At 33.0% G+C, this 18194-nt stretch overlaps 3 protein-coding genes and 1 pseudogene across 3 annotated transcripts; 3 read left to right on the forward strand and 1 right to left on the reverse strand.

Moving 5' to 3' along the window:
• The first annotated feature begins 224 nt into the window (after positions 1-224).
• Positions 225-4184, forward strand: LOC130936038 (VAN3-binding protein). The gene is made up of 7 exons (XM_057866009.1): positions 225-665; positions 851-976; positions 2440-2872; positions 3035-3289; positions 3385-3434; positions 3520-3577; positions 3683-4184. Exons 1-7 carry the CDS (start codon positions 273-275, stop codon positions 3895-3897), a joined length of 1530 nt encoding a protein of 509 aa, XP_057721992.1. The 5' UTR covers positions 225-272; the 3' UTR covers positions 3898-4184.
• A 450-nt stretch (positions 4185-4634) lies between these two features.
• On the reverse strand, positions 4635-6316 carry LOC130935795 (protein LIFEGUARD 4-like). The gene is made up of 4 exons (XM_057865695.1): positions 5911-6316; positions 5710-5823; positions 5234-5391; positions 4635-5132 (listed from the first exon to the last, which is right to left on the reverse strand). The coding sequence occupies exons 1-4, from the start codon at positions 6182-6184 to the stop codon at positions 4929-4931; spliced, it is 750 nt and encodes a 249-aa protein (XP_057721678.1). The 5' UTR covers positions 6185-6316; the 3' UTR covers positions 4635-4928.
• An 8433-nt stretch (positions 6317-14749) lies between these two features.
• Positions 14750-18131, forward strand: LOC130935561 (chlorophyllase-1). Its single transcript, XM_057865358.1, has 2 exons — positions 14750-15035; positions 17380-18131. Exons 1-2 carry the CDS (start codon positions 14823-14825, stop codon positions 18067-18069), a joined length of 903 nt encoding a protein of 300 aa, XP_057721341.1. The 5' UTR covers positions 14750-14822; the 3' UTR covers positions 18070-18131.
• Positions 16005-17367, forward strand: LOC130935162 (caffeoylshikimate esterase-like; annotated as a pseudogene).
• Positions 18132-18194: the final 63 nt, after the last annotated feature.

Genomic DNA, 18194 nt, shown 5'->3' on the forward strand with positions numbered 1-18194 from the left:
AATATTTAAAACTTACCATAAAAATCAAATTCGACAATTTCGACACTAAAATTATAGGCACCATAGAATTTGCCTATATATATATATGGATAGTTTTTTTATTTAGACTATAATTTTGTCATTTTCCCACTTTTAGGATATGAGAAAATTTGTGTTTAGAAAAAGAAAGTGATTATATATAGGCTCTTACATATGCTTGCTACCACCTCTGAAAACATTGAACATAAGCAGCACACAAAACAGTCTCACACTACTGACTCTACTTGACATACATGGAAGCAAAGTGCAGCACCATCAACTGCCGGCGGCCGGAGTTTCTTCCTCCACCAGCGGGAGGGACCCACCTGCCGGAGAGTCCAAGGGTGCCAATGGAGTTCCTGTCTCGCTCATGGAGTGCCTCAGCCCTTGAGGTCTGTAAGGCACTGGCTCCTCACCAACCACCCCATCATCATCTTCTTCCTCCTTCTTCCAAGACTACTTCAAATGGTTCCTACACTACTTCTTCTTCCCTTATTCCCGAAGAAACCGGTTGTGGTGACTCTGAAGAGTTCCCATCCTCATCTCTCATCTCAACTACTTCTTTGTCCAAGAACCAGTTCTCTTTTGTTTCTTCTGCTACCTCTCAGCTTGTCCTTGAACGCATTATGTCACAATCAGCAAGAGAGGTATCCTATACTAACATATTTACATTTTAGCAAAACATATAGTTTTGTTCAAATGTCAAAAGTGTTAGATGACTTGACATATTTGACTAACTTATTATTTAGAGACACAGTTTTAAACCTTTGTTAAATGTTTTGAGATTCTAGAAACTAAGTTATGGGGTTGTTTTGTTATTATGTGACATTAGGAAGTGTCGCCATTAACTTCTGGAAGACTATCACACAGTAGTGAGCCTCTGAATGGTGGTGGTTCGTTAACCGGAACAGACAGTCCCCCAATTTCACCTTCTGATGAATTTGATGATGTTGTTAAGGTACCTATCTCTTTTTCCTTTCTTTTTCTGATTTGAATTTTGATGTTGTTGAGGTAACTATTCTTTGTGTTTCTCATCACTGTTGCAATAGTTTTTTGTTGCTGATATATGTAATAACAAACTCCCAATCATCTTGTTCTTAGAAGAAAAAAGAAAATATTTTATTTAGTCTAAAAAAATTAAATCAATTTCAGTTTATATTAATTCAAATCACACCAACATATTCTAATAATTGGAGTTCAGTCCTCACTCCTCACCAACCGAACTTTCTTATGCCACAGATGTGGTTACATGATTCTTTTCCCTTTTATTCTTTTTATTTATTTATTTATGTATTGGATTCTGTTTATGTTTCTTTAGTAATCTGGAAAATGCAGTGTTAGCTTTTGTCTGCTCTGATAAAGCTTATTGACAAACATTAAAGAGTACCATTTTCTTTCATCAAATAATTCTTTTAATAAAAGGAAACGAAAACAAGAAAAAACATGCAATAAATGTTAGAACCAAACTTTGAGGGGGCCCCTATGTGACCATTATAGGGGCTAGGGTGGTGATTCACTCATTAACCTGCACACTTGAACATAGCTTTAGGACCTCTGTTCAAACCTACATATATTGATGACATGAGAGTTAGTGACTTTATCTCCATCAAAAGAAGTGTGAAACAAAGGAGCTTGGAAGATCAACAAGGCCATGCTTTTTTTAGTTTAGTTTTCTTCCCACTCTTTAATCTCATTTAAAAAGATTTACACTTTATAAGGTCTTTAAACATTTTGTGCGTATTCTAGTCAACCTGCATTGTTTGCTGATACTGAATCAGTAGTTATGAACGCTTCAGAAGATGACAAAAACAGATTTGACTCTGTCCCCCTTTAACTTTGCATCCACGCAAACCACCCCAGCTTCTCAATTTCGACCCTTTCTTCCATTTTTACTAAATTCATGAAACTAACCAATGAACAGTTGAATACCAGAACATACAGTAAGGGTAGGACATCGCCAACAGTGACAATAATGACAATGTCACAGCTGATCCATACTATGTTGTCTTTCAAATAGTTCTTTTGTTTGCTTTTGGTCTATGAACAGTTTTACATGTTAAATCAACACGAGTATAACTACACTAGCTTATAATATATTTAGAAAAAAATGGAGATTACTTAGATGATAAATTCTGCAGTAAACACTTATAACAGAGTTCCAGGCAGCGTTAGTAACACCCATCATAAATAAGAGATTACTATATCAATGTTATTATATCTACGTATAATTACAATCTTAGAATTCAAAGAGAGAAGGGTAGTGTTATATCATTATATGTGCATAGTGTAGAATTGCAGATTGACTCATTTCATCTGCTATTGAACAAGATATGGATTCAATTTAAGTAGGGTTCATATCATAAGGTGTCCTGAACCGTGTTAGTCTTGTAACATCTGATAGCCTTATCAATGTGTGTGCAGTTTTTCCGGGCAAACAATTCCATTCACCCCTTATTCAATGGTGGAAGAGCCAGTGCTGCAATTGGCAATGGCGCGGCACCCTCAGGGCCAAAGACAGTTGGAAGATGGTTGAAGGACAGGAGGGAGAAGAAGAAAGAAGAAACAAGAACTCACAATGCTCAGCTGCATGCTACCATCTCAGTGGCTGCAGTGGCTTCTGCCGTGGCAGCCATCGCGGCTGCAACGGCTGCTTCATCTGCACCAAGCAAGGATGAGAGAATGGCCAAGACGGACATGGCTGTGGCCTCTGCAGCCACATTGGTGGCCGCGCAGTGCGTCGAGGCTGCTGAGGCAATGGGGGCTGAGAGAGACCACCTAGCTTCTGTGGTTAGCTCAGCTGTCAATGTCCGCTCTCATGATGATATCACTACTCTTACCGCTGCAGCTGCAACAGGTAGCACTCCTTGATGACACTATCAAGAATCAACAAGAGCATAGTTGCATTGTCAATTAGTCCCTCATAGTATAAAGTGTGTCTTTTGTTCATGTTGGCATGGCTAGTGTGACACTAAGAGATAGTAATGATGACCCTGATCTTAATTATTAATGTTTGCAGCTCTAAGAGGAGCAGCTACCCTGAAGGCAAGAGCATTGAAAGAGGTATGGAACATTGCTGCAGTGACACCATTAGAGAAAGGCAGAGGAGGGATGGGAATTTCTGGCAAAGGTAATACAAATACCAATAACAATAACAGCAACAATACCAGCACAAGTGATAGTGGGGAGATTCTCAATGGAGAAAATTTTCTAGGCGTCTGCAGCCAAGAGCTACTTGCTAAGGGAACTGAATTGCTCAAACGAACCCGCAAAGGTAACAGAACATCAATCACAAATGCTGCTGCTAGTATTAAATCAATATTATTTTGTTGGCAAAATGACTTGACATAGTAATGATGAAAACTGCAGGTGATCTTCACTGGAAAATAGTTTCTGTTTACATACATCGAACAGGCCAGGTATTCTTTTTTTCTTTCAAGAATTCACATCAGATGATGAGATTCTTTATCTGTATCAGTTCATCATGGTTTGTAAAAATTTCAGGTGATGCTGAAAATGAAGAGCAGACATGTTGCAGGAACCATTACCAAAAAGAAAAAGAGTAAGCTACCTTTGGCTTCACAAATCACAACATTGTTTTCCTTATATATGGGGATAATCCTGATCGTAAACACATACTAAATTCTTTGTAATCTTGAATTTGCAGATGTTGTGCAAGATATTTGCACAGACTTACCAGCATGGCCAGGGAGACATCTGCTTGATGATGGCGAAAAGCGGAAATACTTTGGGTTGAAGACAGATGCAAGGGGGATTGTGGAGTTTGAGTGTAGAAATCAAAGGGAATATGATATCTGGACTCAAGGGGTCTCCAGGCTTCTTTCCATTGTTGCACAAAGACAGAACAGATTTGGAAACTGATCCATGCATCTTACACTAATTACTATTAATTGAGTCTCTAGTTACTGCTGACTACTGAACTAAATTCAAATTATATGCATTATAATGCATTTTGCATGTGAGTAACCGTAGATAGTCGTCTGTGGCAAGGACTCAACTCAAGTGAACTTTGTAACTTAAGCAAAAATCCTCTGCTGTCTGAATTTGTGCAATTGTAGGAGTTTTATTTATTTATTTATTTGGGTAACTATGCCTTGTCTCAAGTCCCTATAATTCTAAGAATTTTTATGCAACAGCTATTCTGAGTCTCTCTATGGTCTAATTAATAAGTCATAACATAACTGTTCATTTCCATCTCTGGAATTTGTCTTAATTTCCTCTACAAGAGTTGTTTTGACTGAGGGTTTGTTTGCATCAAAATGGAACATCATATAGAATCCAAAGTGAAACAAAGGGGCCCCACCCCACCCAAAAAAAAATGTAGGAAAACGGAGAGTAAAGCAAGGCCCTTTTCCCTTCTAGAAAAAGCTTAGAATCCATTGGTAATGGAGGAACAGCCCAAAGCCAACTCAACAACGAATAAAATGAGATGCAAAAATAAAGCTAGAAAACAGCTTGGTCTTCTGAGTTGGCAACTCTGAAGAATCAAATCACACCACCAATACCCATCAACCACGAAAATGTTGAGGCTTGACAAAGTTCCTATGCTGGTCAATATTCACCATGCATATATATTACAGTAACGACCATTAGACATGGATTTCACATATCTATCCCGAGAAATTTTCTTTTACCGAATAGTATGAAAAATGGAGCAAAAACATTCACGAGACTACATTGAAATTTCTTTCAAAATACTCCAAGAACGCGTTAAAGCATAAGAAAGAGAAAAACCACAAGCAAGGTTAACAATCCTAAATATTTTTACAACCAGTGCAAAATTCTATTGTCTAAACTAACTATTCATCAGTAGCGTTTAAATTGACCATTAACATGGAAAATAACAGACATGTACCAAGCAGTGAAGCGCATGCTGCTGCAACTATATATACTCATTCAGCAGCTCTAAAAATAGTAAGCAGAGACATGAAGAGGTTGATGATGTCTAGATACAAGGAGACTGAAGCCCATATGTATTCGTCATAGGTGAACCTCTTGATAAGGTTGTCTGTGTCATATACTATGTATCCACAGAATATGATTGAGGCGATGCAACCATAGATCATCATTGAAACCTTACCAAGTGGAAACAGAATCTGTAAGGAAAAATGAACATTTTATGAGATTAGAAGACAAAATAATGTTGACCACTCCTAATGATGCAATACATATGAAGAGGCCAAACAGAAAGTAGTACCTGAATGAGGGCAAAGACCATAAGAACTAGCAAAGCTCCGAACAAGAAGGGGCCGAGGAAACTGAAATCATGGCCTCTCCTTGCAGCCCAGAATGTGTAGAGAGTCAAGCCGATCACTACTGTAGTAGTCAATATCACAGATTCTAGAATGACTTTCCCTGTATCAAGTTTCCAACCTCATTACATTAAGGTGCAAAAAATTGAAACTTGGGAGAAACTAGCCAACATAATAAGAGAGACAAGTAGTAACAAGTGACAACTGAAATCCCAAATTGATTTCTAACTTTATCATATTTCTTTTGCCATGCATAATTCAAAAAATATATATACATTAACCAAAAATGTTATGAACACGCTAAAAATCAATAATTTTTTAATAGAGAAACGCATAAAAATACCTTGATGAATTATATAACAAATAAATGAAGAACTAAAGAGCGAAAGACAAAGGAATGTGTTAAGGGAAGGTAAATTACCGCTAGTAAAAGCACAAGTGAGTCCAATGGCGAAAGAAATAGTAACGGTGAAAATGAAGAGGAGGAAGTAATTGATAGGGTGTCTCTTGTGGTAATAAAAAAGCGGGCACAACGCTGCAAAAGCAAATTGAAACAATGAATTAAAACAGGGAACGTAACGAACGAAGGAAGAAAGAAAGAAAGAAAGAAAGAAAGGTTTACTTATGAAAGGAGCGATGAGCAGAACGATGTAGACAGCGAGGCCGGCGGTGGAACCGACGAAGAAGTGCGCAATTGGACGAACGAAGACCACGACGGAGGCCACGGCGATTGTGATCAGAAGCTGGAAGGCGATTATACAGTACACCTTGCGTATGAAGGACCACCGTAGCTGCGGGCTCTCCAGCATCATCGGATACAAAGGCCTCTCTCCGGCACCGGCACCGGCGCCGGCGCCACTGCCACCACCCTGCTCTACGTCGGTTTTTGGAATCATTAGGGTTCGTTGTTTCGTTTGTTCGATGAAAAGCGAAGAAAGAAAGAAAGAAAGAAAGAGAGATCCTTAAACCGCCAAGGGAGGGAAAAGGGTAACCGATTAAACAGAATACAACTTTCTCGTTCACTCTTTTCCCTTCTTTCTCTTAACTTAAAAATCTTTCCTTTTACTGTTAAATCTTCTTAATTCTTATCCGCATTTAATTATAATTATTATTGTTCAATAAATTTTTTTTAACTAAAAATAGGAAGATTTGAATTCATAAGGTTTAGTTTGGTAAAATTTTTATTTTTTAAAAGTAATTTATAAAAGTTGATTTTTAAAAAATAGTTTTTAAAAGTTGTAGCATTTATATTTGGTAAATTAAATCAAAAATAAATTTTAATAAACACAAACAATATCAATTGCGTTTGGTAAAATAACTTTTAAAATTTTAAAATACTAGAATAGACATAAATATAAACATTAAATTTAAAAATTAGTTAACATATGAAGTAATATTAGACTTTTAAATTTTGAAAGACACAAGTCAACTTTGAAAAAACAAAACCTTTATTTTAGGTGCTTTTAAAAGTATCCGATTTTTTAAAAGTTGCAAGTCCAAGCACATAATCATTTTGATTTACCAAACACAAAATAAGGAGCTTGAACTTTTAAAGAGTACAAACACCTCTTCAAAAAACTTTACCAAACTAAGTTTAAGTATAAAGAAACTATGTCATTTGAAATATAATTTATTGGTATTATTACTCAATAGTTAGTTAAGACCATCTCCAGTAGAAAACTCATCTCAATCTCTATTTATGGTCACTTGTCATAAAAAGTAACTCCACATCAACTTTTGCGTTATAAATAATAATTAAGAACTCAAAGTATCTCTCTTCTCCATTAGAAAGAACTAACTTTAATTCTTATTGTAGTCCCATTTAATTAATTAATTAATTAAAATAATTAAAATTAATGTAGTTACTATTTTATTTACAATAATATTATTAAAATTTATAAATTCAAAACTAATTCATTATTAAAAATATTAAGATTCAAAAAAATAATTAATAATTTCATATGTAATAATAGTACAACAATTATTTAATCGTTAGTATTGTAATATCTAATTTTTGTAATGTAGTTAATATTTTAAATTTTATAAATAAAAATAAATAATCCAACTAAAAATTATTTTATAATGTATAAAAATTAAATTTATTTTTTCATGTTAATAAATTCAATTAATTATAATTTAATATAAAAATATAAAGAATATTTAATATTATTTTTTATAATTATTTATATTAATTATAATTTAAATAAATAATATATTTAATTAATATAAATTATTAATTAAATAAAAATATAATTATTTAATATAATTAATTATTATAATTATTAATAAATTAATTATAATTTAATTATTTAACAAATTACAATATGTGAAATTATAAAATTACTTAATATAAATATATATGTAATGTAATAAAATATAAATATTTTTTAAAATTTTTTTAATAACTTATTATATGGCAAAAAATTATTATTGGCTATTGAAATTCCTCTTTAAAACGACTCTTAGCTTCGAAGTTAGTGAAGGGACTCTCTTCCTTTTTATTCGAATGGTCTTTTTTTTCTCCATGTATCAGAGCAGACCCTTCCTTTACTATTATTGGAGTTGCTCTAAAAAAATATTACTCACTTTGATAAATATTGCGAATTTAAATTAAAAAATCCATCAATCCTATTTAAAATTTCTCCCATGGAGAAAAATTATTTATGGTGATTAATATGATAATACAATATTTGCAAGTATTGTAAATTTAAAATATAGTCAAATTAAATCCAATGTCAAGGAGATTACGCTTGGAAATTTTATTTATATTTAAAATTTGTTGGTTTATCGAGAATATTGATTGTTTATTGTTGATTATCATAAAAACTAAACATCTCATGCTAAGTTATTTATTGAACAATATTAAAAAGTTAGCGTAATTTATTATTTTTTTACAAATAGTTAATTAGTAATATTTAAAAATATTAAATAAAAATATAGTATTGGTCTATTGGACTAAATGTGTTGGACTTAGGCTTAGTTTGGGTAACCAACTTAATTAAGCTCATTTTGATAAAATAACTTAAATAATAAATGACTCGGTTAAAAGTAACTTATAAATAAATTATTTTATGTTTGGATTTTTAATTCTAAAAGTACTTATTTTATAGAAATGTGATGAAAAGTAGAAGTATTATGAGAAAAGTCATTTTTTTAACTCCTCTATAAACTCCTAAATAGCTTCTTAAAAAGTTACAATTTAATTTTGAAAATTACACCAGACATTAATACTACTAATTTTCATAAATCAAAAATTAAAAAAAATTACTTCTAAAATTTTCCAAACGGACCCTTAATACTGAATGCTTAAAATAATTTATATTTCAGAAGATTGTATAAACTAATATTTGAATTAACTTTAAGGATTAAAATGCTTTGAGTAGTGTTTAAAAATAAAAAATATATCAATCTATACCTTGTATTTTATATCTAATAATTAATAATAAAAAATATTTTTTAAACTTCATTCTCAACTTTCAAGCTTTTAATTTAAATTCTTAATTATACTTTCAAATACTAATTTGTTACTTCATATCATATTATTTTTCAAATTTATATCGTTATTTTAGCGTGATTTTTTTTATCAATTATATTAAATATTTAATTACTAATATAAAATATATATTTAAAATGAATTAAACTATATAAATATATATTAACTGATTTAATAATTAATTTTTTATATGAATATAATTTTTTTTTTCATTATTGCATACTCAAAAAATCTCTCTTTCTTTTTTCCTTAAAAGAATAAAAAAGAATTTGGTAGAAGAATTTGTATTTGTATATTTACTTTTTCATCTTACAGTTAATTTTCTAATAACTACTCTAATCAATGCAACATTAAAGAGAATATAAAAATGTGGTCCACTAGAAGTTATTCTTTTTAAAGATATTAAAACAAAAAACTTAATCAATTAAGTTATTAACCAATAAAAATATACAACTTGACATCATATCCGACAATGCAAGATTCTAAGATTGTGTATGGGGCTTGAATTGTCTTTTGAGCCACTTCAAAACTTTTTTTTTGGTCCGGCTAATTCTTTGAAAATTAAAATTGCTTTTCTTGGCTATTATTGCCTAGTTCAAAATCTCATTTTTTCAGGAAAAAATAATGATCAAATTTTTTTTTTCCACGATATTTTTCGGCGTGACAGGCTAAGAACTAATCCGTCGCGGTACTGAACTCTATCTAAAATATTATCGCTAGTCAATGGATTGCTGCATATTCTTAAATATGAATTAAGAATTTTGTATTATATCAAATAGAATAAAATCTCTAATACGTACTGAACTAACAAAAAGTTTAGACGTTCACAAATCAATCATACAAGATAAACTAGTGTATTATTAGGTTAAAATTTACATTTATCTCTATTGAAGAAAAGTTGAGTGTGATATTTCTAAAATTGTTTAATGTTATCTGTTATAAAATGCAAGACTGCAAGGTATATTCTTATTTAAATGAAATAAAAGAGTCAAGTTTTGGAAAATATCAAGAGATATACCTTTAATTTGCTATTATTAATTTATTATCATTATTGTTAAAAAAATAATATTCTTACAAATAATAAATTTGTATAAATTTATTATTTGTGGACTATTTTTTTATTATTATCAAAAGATAAAATTTAATTTTTTTAGTTAAATCCATATTTACTATAGTAATTGCATATGAAAGTATTAGTCCTATTACTGTTACTGATTTTTTACTAAGCAAAACTTTACATTTTAAAGAAAAAGGAAAAAGAAAAAAAAAAGACACTAGCTATTAAGCGAATATTCTCAAAATAAAAATAAAATTTTTCAGTATAAAAATTCTAATGCCATTGATTATAACAAAAAGTTTTCACAATAACCTGAATTATATTATTTAGAGTAGTTAACAAAGTTGGCATCATTAAAACATTCAGCTAAGGTGTTTTTATTTGTCTTTTTAACAAGAAAAGACACGAAAGTAATCAAATTAAATTATTTATTGTCGGTGAAGTTGAGAGATGAAAAATATGATAGCGCCATTTATATGAGTGAGTGATCTTAGGGTCAATTAAAGTGTGGGTATTATATTTACATTTGGTATCAGAGCTGGTTAATTCAGCGCCTGGTGTTTGAGAGTTTGCGAGGTGTGAGAGAGTTCTCACATAGTTGTTTATTCATAGAGTCGGTATGGCAAACACTTTTAATATTGTGTGGTCCGGTCCCAAGTTAGATGGAAAACTTGATTATAGTTATTGGGAGACTTTGATGTCTACCCATTTGAAGGCCCAGAACCTATGAAATTTCATTGAACCGGGTTTGCAAGAAAGAATAGATGCTGCCCAACAAAGGAGAGATTAATTGGCGCTATCTCAAATTCATCAAGGAGTAGATTATACGGTGTTTGACAAAATAACAAATGCCAAAAGTGCAAAGGAAGCATGGAACACGTTGAAGCTGTCATACAAAGGCGTAGATAAAGCTCAGAAAGCAAAGTTACAGTCTTTAAGAATAGAATATGAAAGGTACGAGATGTCGAGCTCAGAAATTGTTGAACAATATTTTACTCGTGTTACAGATCTTGTCAATAAGATGAGAGTCTATGGAGGAGATATGCCCGATAGCAAAGTAGTGGAGAAAATTCTTCGCACCATGCCAATGAAGTATGACCATGTGGTGACTACGATACTAGAATCACACAATATGGATACCATGACGATTGCAGAGTTGCAAGGAACCATGAAAAGCCACATCAGTAGAATACTGGAGAAATCAGAAAAATCAACCGAGGAAGCCCTAGAAAGTCGAGTGAATTTCAACAATGTTGCAGAATTAAGCCGTACACAAGAAAGACAAGGTCGTGGTTTCAATTTTCAAAGTAGAGGCAGAGAAAGTTTCAGAGGTAGAGGTCATGGCAATTACAACCAAGGAAGTTACAACAATTTTACACCACCTAATCAAGGAAGAGGTGGAACGAATTTCAGGCCTGTTAACCGAGGAAGAGGTCGAGGTAATTTTTATCAGGAAAAAACTAATTTCAACTGTTTTTATTGTGAAAAGTATGGACACAAAGCAGCAGATTGCAGATTCAAAGTAATGAATAATAATCAAGCACACGTTGCAGAAAATCAGCATCAAAATACTGATGACAATCCGGGTACTCAGACTTTATTTTTTACAAGTATTTCCTGTGCTGAAGATGAAAATACATGGTACTTGGATAATGCTTGCAGTAATCATATGTCTGGTAGAGAGGAGTTATTTTCTTCATTAGATGATTCAGTTAAATTATTATTGAAGTTTGGTAATAGTATAAAGATCCCTATTGAAGGAAAAGAGCACATACCAATTAGATTGAAGGATGGTTCTCTAAGTTATATTTCTGATATTTTCTATGCTCTTGAACTTGATTACAATTTACTGAGTATGGGGCAATTATCTGAGAAGGGATATAAGATGATAACTTATCATAGATATTGCACTGTATTTGACGACAATGGAAGGTTCATTGATAAAGTAAAGATGACTTCAAACAGAATATTTCCATTAAAAATTCAACATGTGAATCCCTCTTGCATGAGTTCTGTGATACTTGATGATAACTGGTTGTGGCATATACAGTTTGGGAACTTTCATTTTTCTGGCCTAAAATACCTGTCAAGAAAAGGACTTGTTTCTGGTCTACCACGGATTCATATTCCCAATTGTGTTTGTGAGATTTGTCAACTGGAAAAGAAGAACAGAGATCCATTCCCTACAGAAAAATCTTGGAGAGCTAGAAGATTACTTGAAATTGTGCATTTAGATCTCTGTTCTGTAGAAGTTCCAAGTAATGGTGGTAGCAGGAACTTTATCATTTTTATTGATGATTTTAGTAGATATACATGGGTATACTTTCTGAAGCAAAAATCAGAAGCATGTGATATCTTTAAGACATTCAAGGTGTTTGTTGAAAAACAAAGTGGCTGTAAAATCAAAATTCTCAGAACAGATAGAGGAACAGAATATCTTGCATGTTCAGAATACTTTAAGCAACACGGAATTCAACACCAACTAACAACTAGATACACTCCTCAACAAAATGGAGTTGTTGAAAGAAAGAATAGAACCATCATGGATATGGTCAGATGCATGCTCAAGTCAAAACAAATGCCTAAAGAGTTTTGGGCAGAAGCAGTCGCAACAGCAGTTCATATTTTAAATAAGTGTCCAAAAAAGAGTGTTCATGATAAAACTCCAGAGGAAGCTTGGAGTGAAAAGTGGCCTTCCATTCATCATTTTAGTCTTTGGGTGTATCACTTATGCCCATGTACCAGATCAATTAAGAAAGAAGTTAAATGACAAAGGCGAGAAGTGTATCTTTGTTGGCTATAGCACAGACTCAAAAGCATATAAGTTGTACAATCCAGAAACAAAGAAAGTAATCATCAGCAGAGACATGACGTTTGACGAGAAAGCCATGTGAGACTGGGACACAAAGACAGAAAAGCATCCGATTGTAATTTCAAATACATGTGATGATGAAGAAGAAAGACAACCGGACACAACCGAACAACCAGAATCATCTAGAAGACCTCAAAGAGAGAGGAGACTACCTGCTAGATTAGCAGATTATGAAGTTGGCAATGACAACGATCCGTTCGATGAAGAAATCATAAATTTTGCTCTATTTTCAGATTGTGAGCCGTTGAACTTTGAAGAAGCCTTTAAAGATAACAATTGGAAGAAAGCAATGGATGAGAAGATTCATGCCATTGAGAAGAATGACACATGGGAGCTGATAGATTTACCAGCAGATAAGAAGCCGATTGGAGTAAAGTGGGTTTACAAGACTAAGTACAAATCCAGTGGTGAAGTTGATCGCTTCAAAACAAGATTAGTTGCAAAAGGATACAAACAAAAATCAGGTATTGACTACTTTGAAGTATTTGCTCCTGTTGCTAGATTAGACACTATTCGTATGATTATTTCACGCTCGGCTCAAAATAAGTGGAAGATACATCAAATGGATGTTAAGTCTGCATTTCTAAATGGCACTTTAGAAGAAGAAGTGTATGTTGAGCAACCTGTAGGATATGAAGTTCTTGGAAAAGAAGATAAAATTTATAAATTGAAGAAAGCTTTGTACGGGTTAAAGCAAACACCAAGAGCATGGTACAAGAAGATTGATTCTTATATCATTGAGAATGGTTTTAGAAGATGTCCGTTTGAGCATACTCTTTATATCAAGTTCGTTGAAAATGGAGATATCTTGATGGTGTGTCTTTATGTTGATGATTTGATCTTTACTGGGAACAATTTAAAGATAATTGCAGAATTCAGGGAGGTTATAATAAAGCACTTTGAAATGACGGATATGGGCTTGATGTCTTACTTTCTTGGCATTGAAGTGGTTCAAAGAAATGATGGAATTTTCATTTCTCAGAAGAAATATGCAAATGATATTTTGAAGAAATTTTAGATGGAGCATTCAAAGCCAGTTTCTACTCCAATCGAAGAGAAGTTCAAATCGTTGAGAGAAGATAAAGGAAGAACAGTAATTCCTACATATTACAAAAGCTTGATTGGAAGTCTAAGGTATTTGACTGCGACTAGACCAGATATTATGTTTGGAGTTGGTTTGCTTAGCAGATTTATGGAGGAGTCTTGTACCAACCATTTGCAAGCTTGATTTAAGGGAGGCAATGTTAAAAAATTAAATCAAGAGGTATGCAAGTAATAAAAGTTTAGAAAAGTCAAAGGCAAAATTCAATTTGAATTCAAAGTGGTTACAAGTTCATGGTTCATCACCAAGATTCTACAAACTTCTTGTGCTATCTATCAACTTGCATGGATTAGAATTTTCATGAAACATGATTAAAGAATTGAAGAAGCAAAGTTTGAGTTGAATACAATAATCATCAATTGGCTAGATATTGCTAGAAGCTAACATATTGGAAGCTTGAAGATTTTTGAAGAACATTCAAGAGAATAGTACAACTACAACGTTCTACAATATTAAAGAAATTTAAAATCAAATTGAATTGAAATTAGAAGATTATAAAAACTACATGAATATAAGTTGAAAGATTATTCATGAAGCCAACTCATAAAATGGTGATCATTACAAAATTGATTTGTGATTTATAAATTATTATTTTAGTAGGAAGTATTGTCTATATAAAGACACATATGTCTTATGTATTATATGTTTCATGTAATAAAAAAAGATATGATTATGTGAGGTCCTTCTTTATTCAATTATTTTATTTATATTATTAGAAGAATATAATTAATTCGTAATTTGTAAAAAACTAATTTAATTAAAAAAAATTTTAAGGATGAATTTTAAAAATGATTTATCTTTTAAAAATTAATTTAATTATTAATCCAATAAAAAATTATATCTTTTCCCCTAAAATATCTTAGGTAAATCATAACATATAAGACAAGATTATTGCAGCCACATATTTGACGATCAGTGCAAGTTGATTACACCATGCTTTGTTCCAAAGTAACAGCAATATATATGAGTTTGTCCTTCCTAATAATCTTATCCTTGTTGTTCTTGGTGTGATGGCCACAAATGTTTTTGAAGAAGGAAAAATCCATTGGCAGAATGTGAATGTTGATTCATCCCCAAAACCGTTGCTACTTTTATCTCCAACCGTACCAGGAACATACCCTGTGATATTGTTCTGTCATGGCTTCTGCCTTCGAAACACCTGCTACTCTAAGCTCCTAGGTCTCATTGCTTCACATGGTTTCATACTTGTTGCTCCTCAGCTGGTTCGTATATAAATATCTCTCTCTTGCTAAAATGTACGTATTTATGTAGAGTTAATACTTAACTATTTAAGGTGGTTTTTGAATTTGTCTTGAATTTAATGTCTCTTAAACTTAAAATTGTCTCTTAACTTAATAATAGTCATTTTTAATATATTTTTCAGTGACGAAATAATGATATAGTTAAAACTCTTTAAAATATTCTAAAGTACATTGTTTATATTCTATTTGAGCACCAAAATTTATTAGTATAGTGTAGCTTCTAGCGTGATTTCTATCTTCATTATTTTGTCACTTAAGTTGAAGGACAAATTTAAAATTGTTTTAAGTTTAGAGACGACATTGAGACTCAACTACAAATTTAAAGACCACTTTAAGTATTAACTTGTTTATGTATGATAATTTATCTGTTTTTTTTATTAAATACTTAAAGTGTAGACTTATATACATTTATCTTCGTGTGAAGTTAATAACTAAAAATAACAAAATAATTTGACATATTTAACTAAATTAGAATCTAACAATTCTTTATTATTAACTTCGTATAAAGACAATCATATCTGAATTTTCACCAATACTTAATTGCATATGGTCACAAAAACATTGCTTCTAAAAGAACCTTTTATCAAGCTTAATTTTTGTTTTTTTAAATAAAACTACAATGCTTAAGTAGTTGTATACTTGTATACGAAGCATTTCTGTTGTGCTTTATAAACAAATGATAAAGTGAAAGTTAAGAGAAATTACTAATTTGATGAAAGTTATATTTAGGGAAAAAAGATCTTAATTATGAAAATTAGTCAGATTTCTTCCGGTGTGAGTTTCCTCTTAATTACTAAACTGCAAAACAAGAAGAAAACAAAACAAAGACTAAAAATTATGGAGTAAACTACTATTTTTATTCATGAAAATTAAAAACGCTGATATATCGACCTATAAAAAAAAAGAAATTATCATTTGTACCCATAAAATATGGGTTCCGAACAACAAAATAATCCAAACACTAAAAAATTACCTAAAATCTCTAAATTATCCTTATCTTCACCACCACATCACCTTCTTCACCCAATCACCTTTCTAACCCTAATCCTCTTCACCCAGCCACCACCCATCTTTTCCTTTCTAATATCAAATCTCACCACCACTCCCTTCATCCACCACCACCCCTTAAGCTCTTTACTCAATGGTGACTCCCGCTACCCCCCGCAACCGTCACCGGAACTCTTGCCTTCGTTCACGGATTTACCGGCGAATCCAGCTGGTTCCTCCAGCTCACCGCCATCTACTTCGCCAAGGCCGGATTCGCCACCTACGTCATTGACCATCAGGGCCACGGCTTCTCCGACGGCCTCATCGCCCACATCCCTGACATCAACCCCGTCATCGACGACTGCATCGCCTTCTTCAACGAATTCTGCTCTCGCTTCGATCCTTCTCTTCATTCCTTCCTCTACTCCGAATCTTTCGACGGCGCAATCGCGCTATTAATCACTCTCTGTCGCCGCAACTCGCCGAAAAATGTCTCATCCGGAAAGCCGTGCAACAGTTTGATTCTTAACGACGCCATGTGCGGGATAAGCAAGAAGTTCAAGCCACCGTGGCCATTGGAACATTTTATTTCTATATCTGAGGCTATAATCTCTACGTGGCGTGTGGTTCCAACGCGCGGATCGATCCCAGACGTTTCCTTCAAAGTGGAGTGAAAGCGGAAGCTGACGCTGGTGAGCCCGCGGAAGAAGGTGGCGCGTCCCTGAGCTTCGACGGCGCAGGAGCTGCTGCAGATATGCAAAAGGGTGGCGGTGGAATTTGAGATTAGAAAGGGAAAGAGAGGGTGGTGACTGGATAAAGAGGGTTAGGGTTAGAAAGGTGATTGGGTGAAGGAGGTGGTGTGGTGGTGAAGATAAGGGTAATTTAGGGATTTTAGGTAATTTTTTAATGTTTGAATAATTTTGTTGTGCGGAACCCATATTTCATGAGTACAAATGGTAATTTTCTTTTTCTATGGGTAAATATATTAGCGTTCTCAACTTTTCTGGGTAGAAATAATAGTTTACTAAAAAATATTCGTATATAAGAAAACTTCATGCTCTACTAATTCTTACAAAATTCTAAATTGTGATTCGTTATAAGTAAACACGTTATATTTCGTTGAAAAGTAATATCATGAGTTTTAGTTAGTTCATCTAAATTTCATTTTTTTCATTAATTTTATATAAGAATTATTAAAATATTATTTTATTATTTTATATTTTTTTTAAATTTTAGAGAAGCTTGATGTGTATTCTGATATTGAATTACACTTGTGAATTATTATTTTATTTTTTTTTGGTGTACACTTGTGAATTAGTTTTCAGCAGGCATACCTACGTTGGGGCCCAGCGAAGTAAAATGGGCTGGGAGTATTGTGGATTGGATAGCTGAGGGCCTTCAACCTTTGCTTCCTGAAAGCGTGAAAGCCCAATTGGATAGCCTGGTTCTAGCGGGCCATAGCAGAGGTGGAAAAACTGCTTTTGCCGTGGCACTTGGTTATGTCCAAACAAAGCTCAAGTTTTCAGTGCTCATAGGCATAGACCCTGTGGCAGGCCTAAGCAAATGCAAAATCTGTCAAACACTTCCTCATATCCTCACATATGAGCCCAGGTCCTTTAATTTGGGGATACCAGTTTTGGTGATTGGAACTGGGCTAGGCCCAGAGCCCAATAGCTTTACAATCTTGGCATGTGCACCTGATGGTGTGAACCATGAGGAGTTCTACAAAGAGTGCAGGCCACCTTGTGCACATTTTGTTGCCAAAGAATATGGTCACATGGACATGTTGGATGATCATATTCCTGAGATCATTGATGGAGTGATATCAAAGTGTTTGTGTAAGAATGGTGTGCACCCCAGGGAGTTGATGAGGAAGACAGTGGCTGGATTGGTTGTTGCATTCTTGCGGGCCTATTTAAAGGCCCAGTTTGAGGATCTGGAAATTATTTTGAAGGATCCGGGTCTTGCTCCTTCCAAGTTAGAGCAAGTTGAGTACGTTCCAGAATGAGAAATTAAAAGATATATATATATACTAGCGGCTCAACTTGCCTGTTCAGCCGTTTTTTTTTATGGGATTTAAAGTTAATTATTTTAATAAATTTTAAAATTTTAAATTTTAAATTTGAATAACAT

The sequence above is a fragment of the Arachis stenosperma genome, chromosome 6 (assembly GCF_014773155.1).
Source record: "Arachis stenosperma cultivar V10309 chromosome 6, arast.V10309.gnm1.PFL2, whole genome shotgun sequence".
Taxonomy (NCBI): Eukaryota; Viridiplantae; Streptophyta; class Magnoliopsida; order Fabales; family Fabaceae; genus Arachis; species Arachis stenosperma.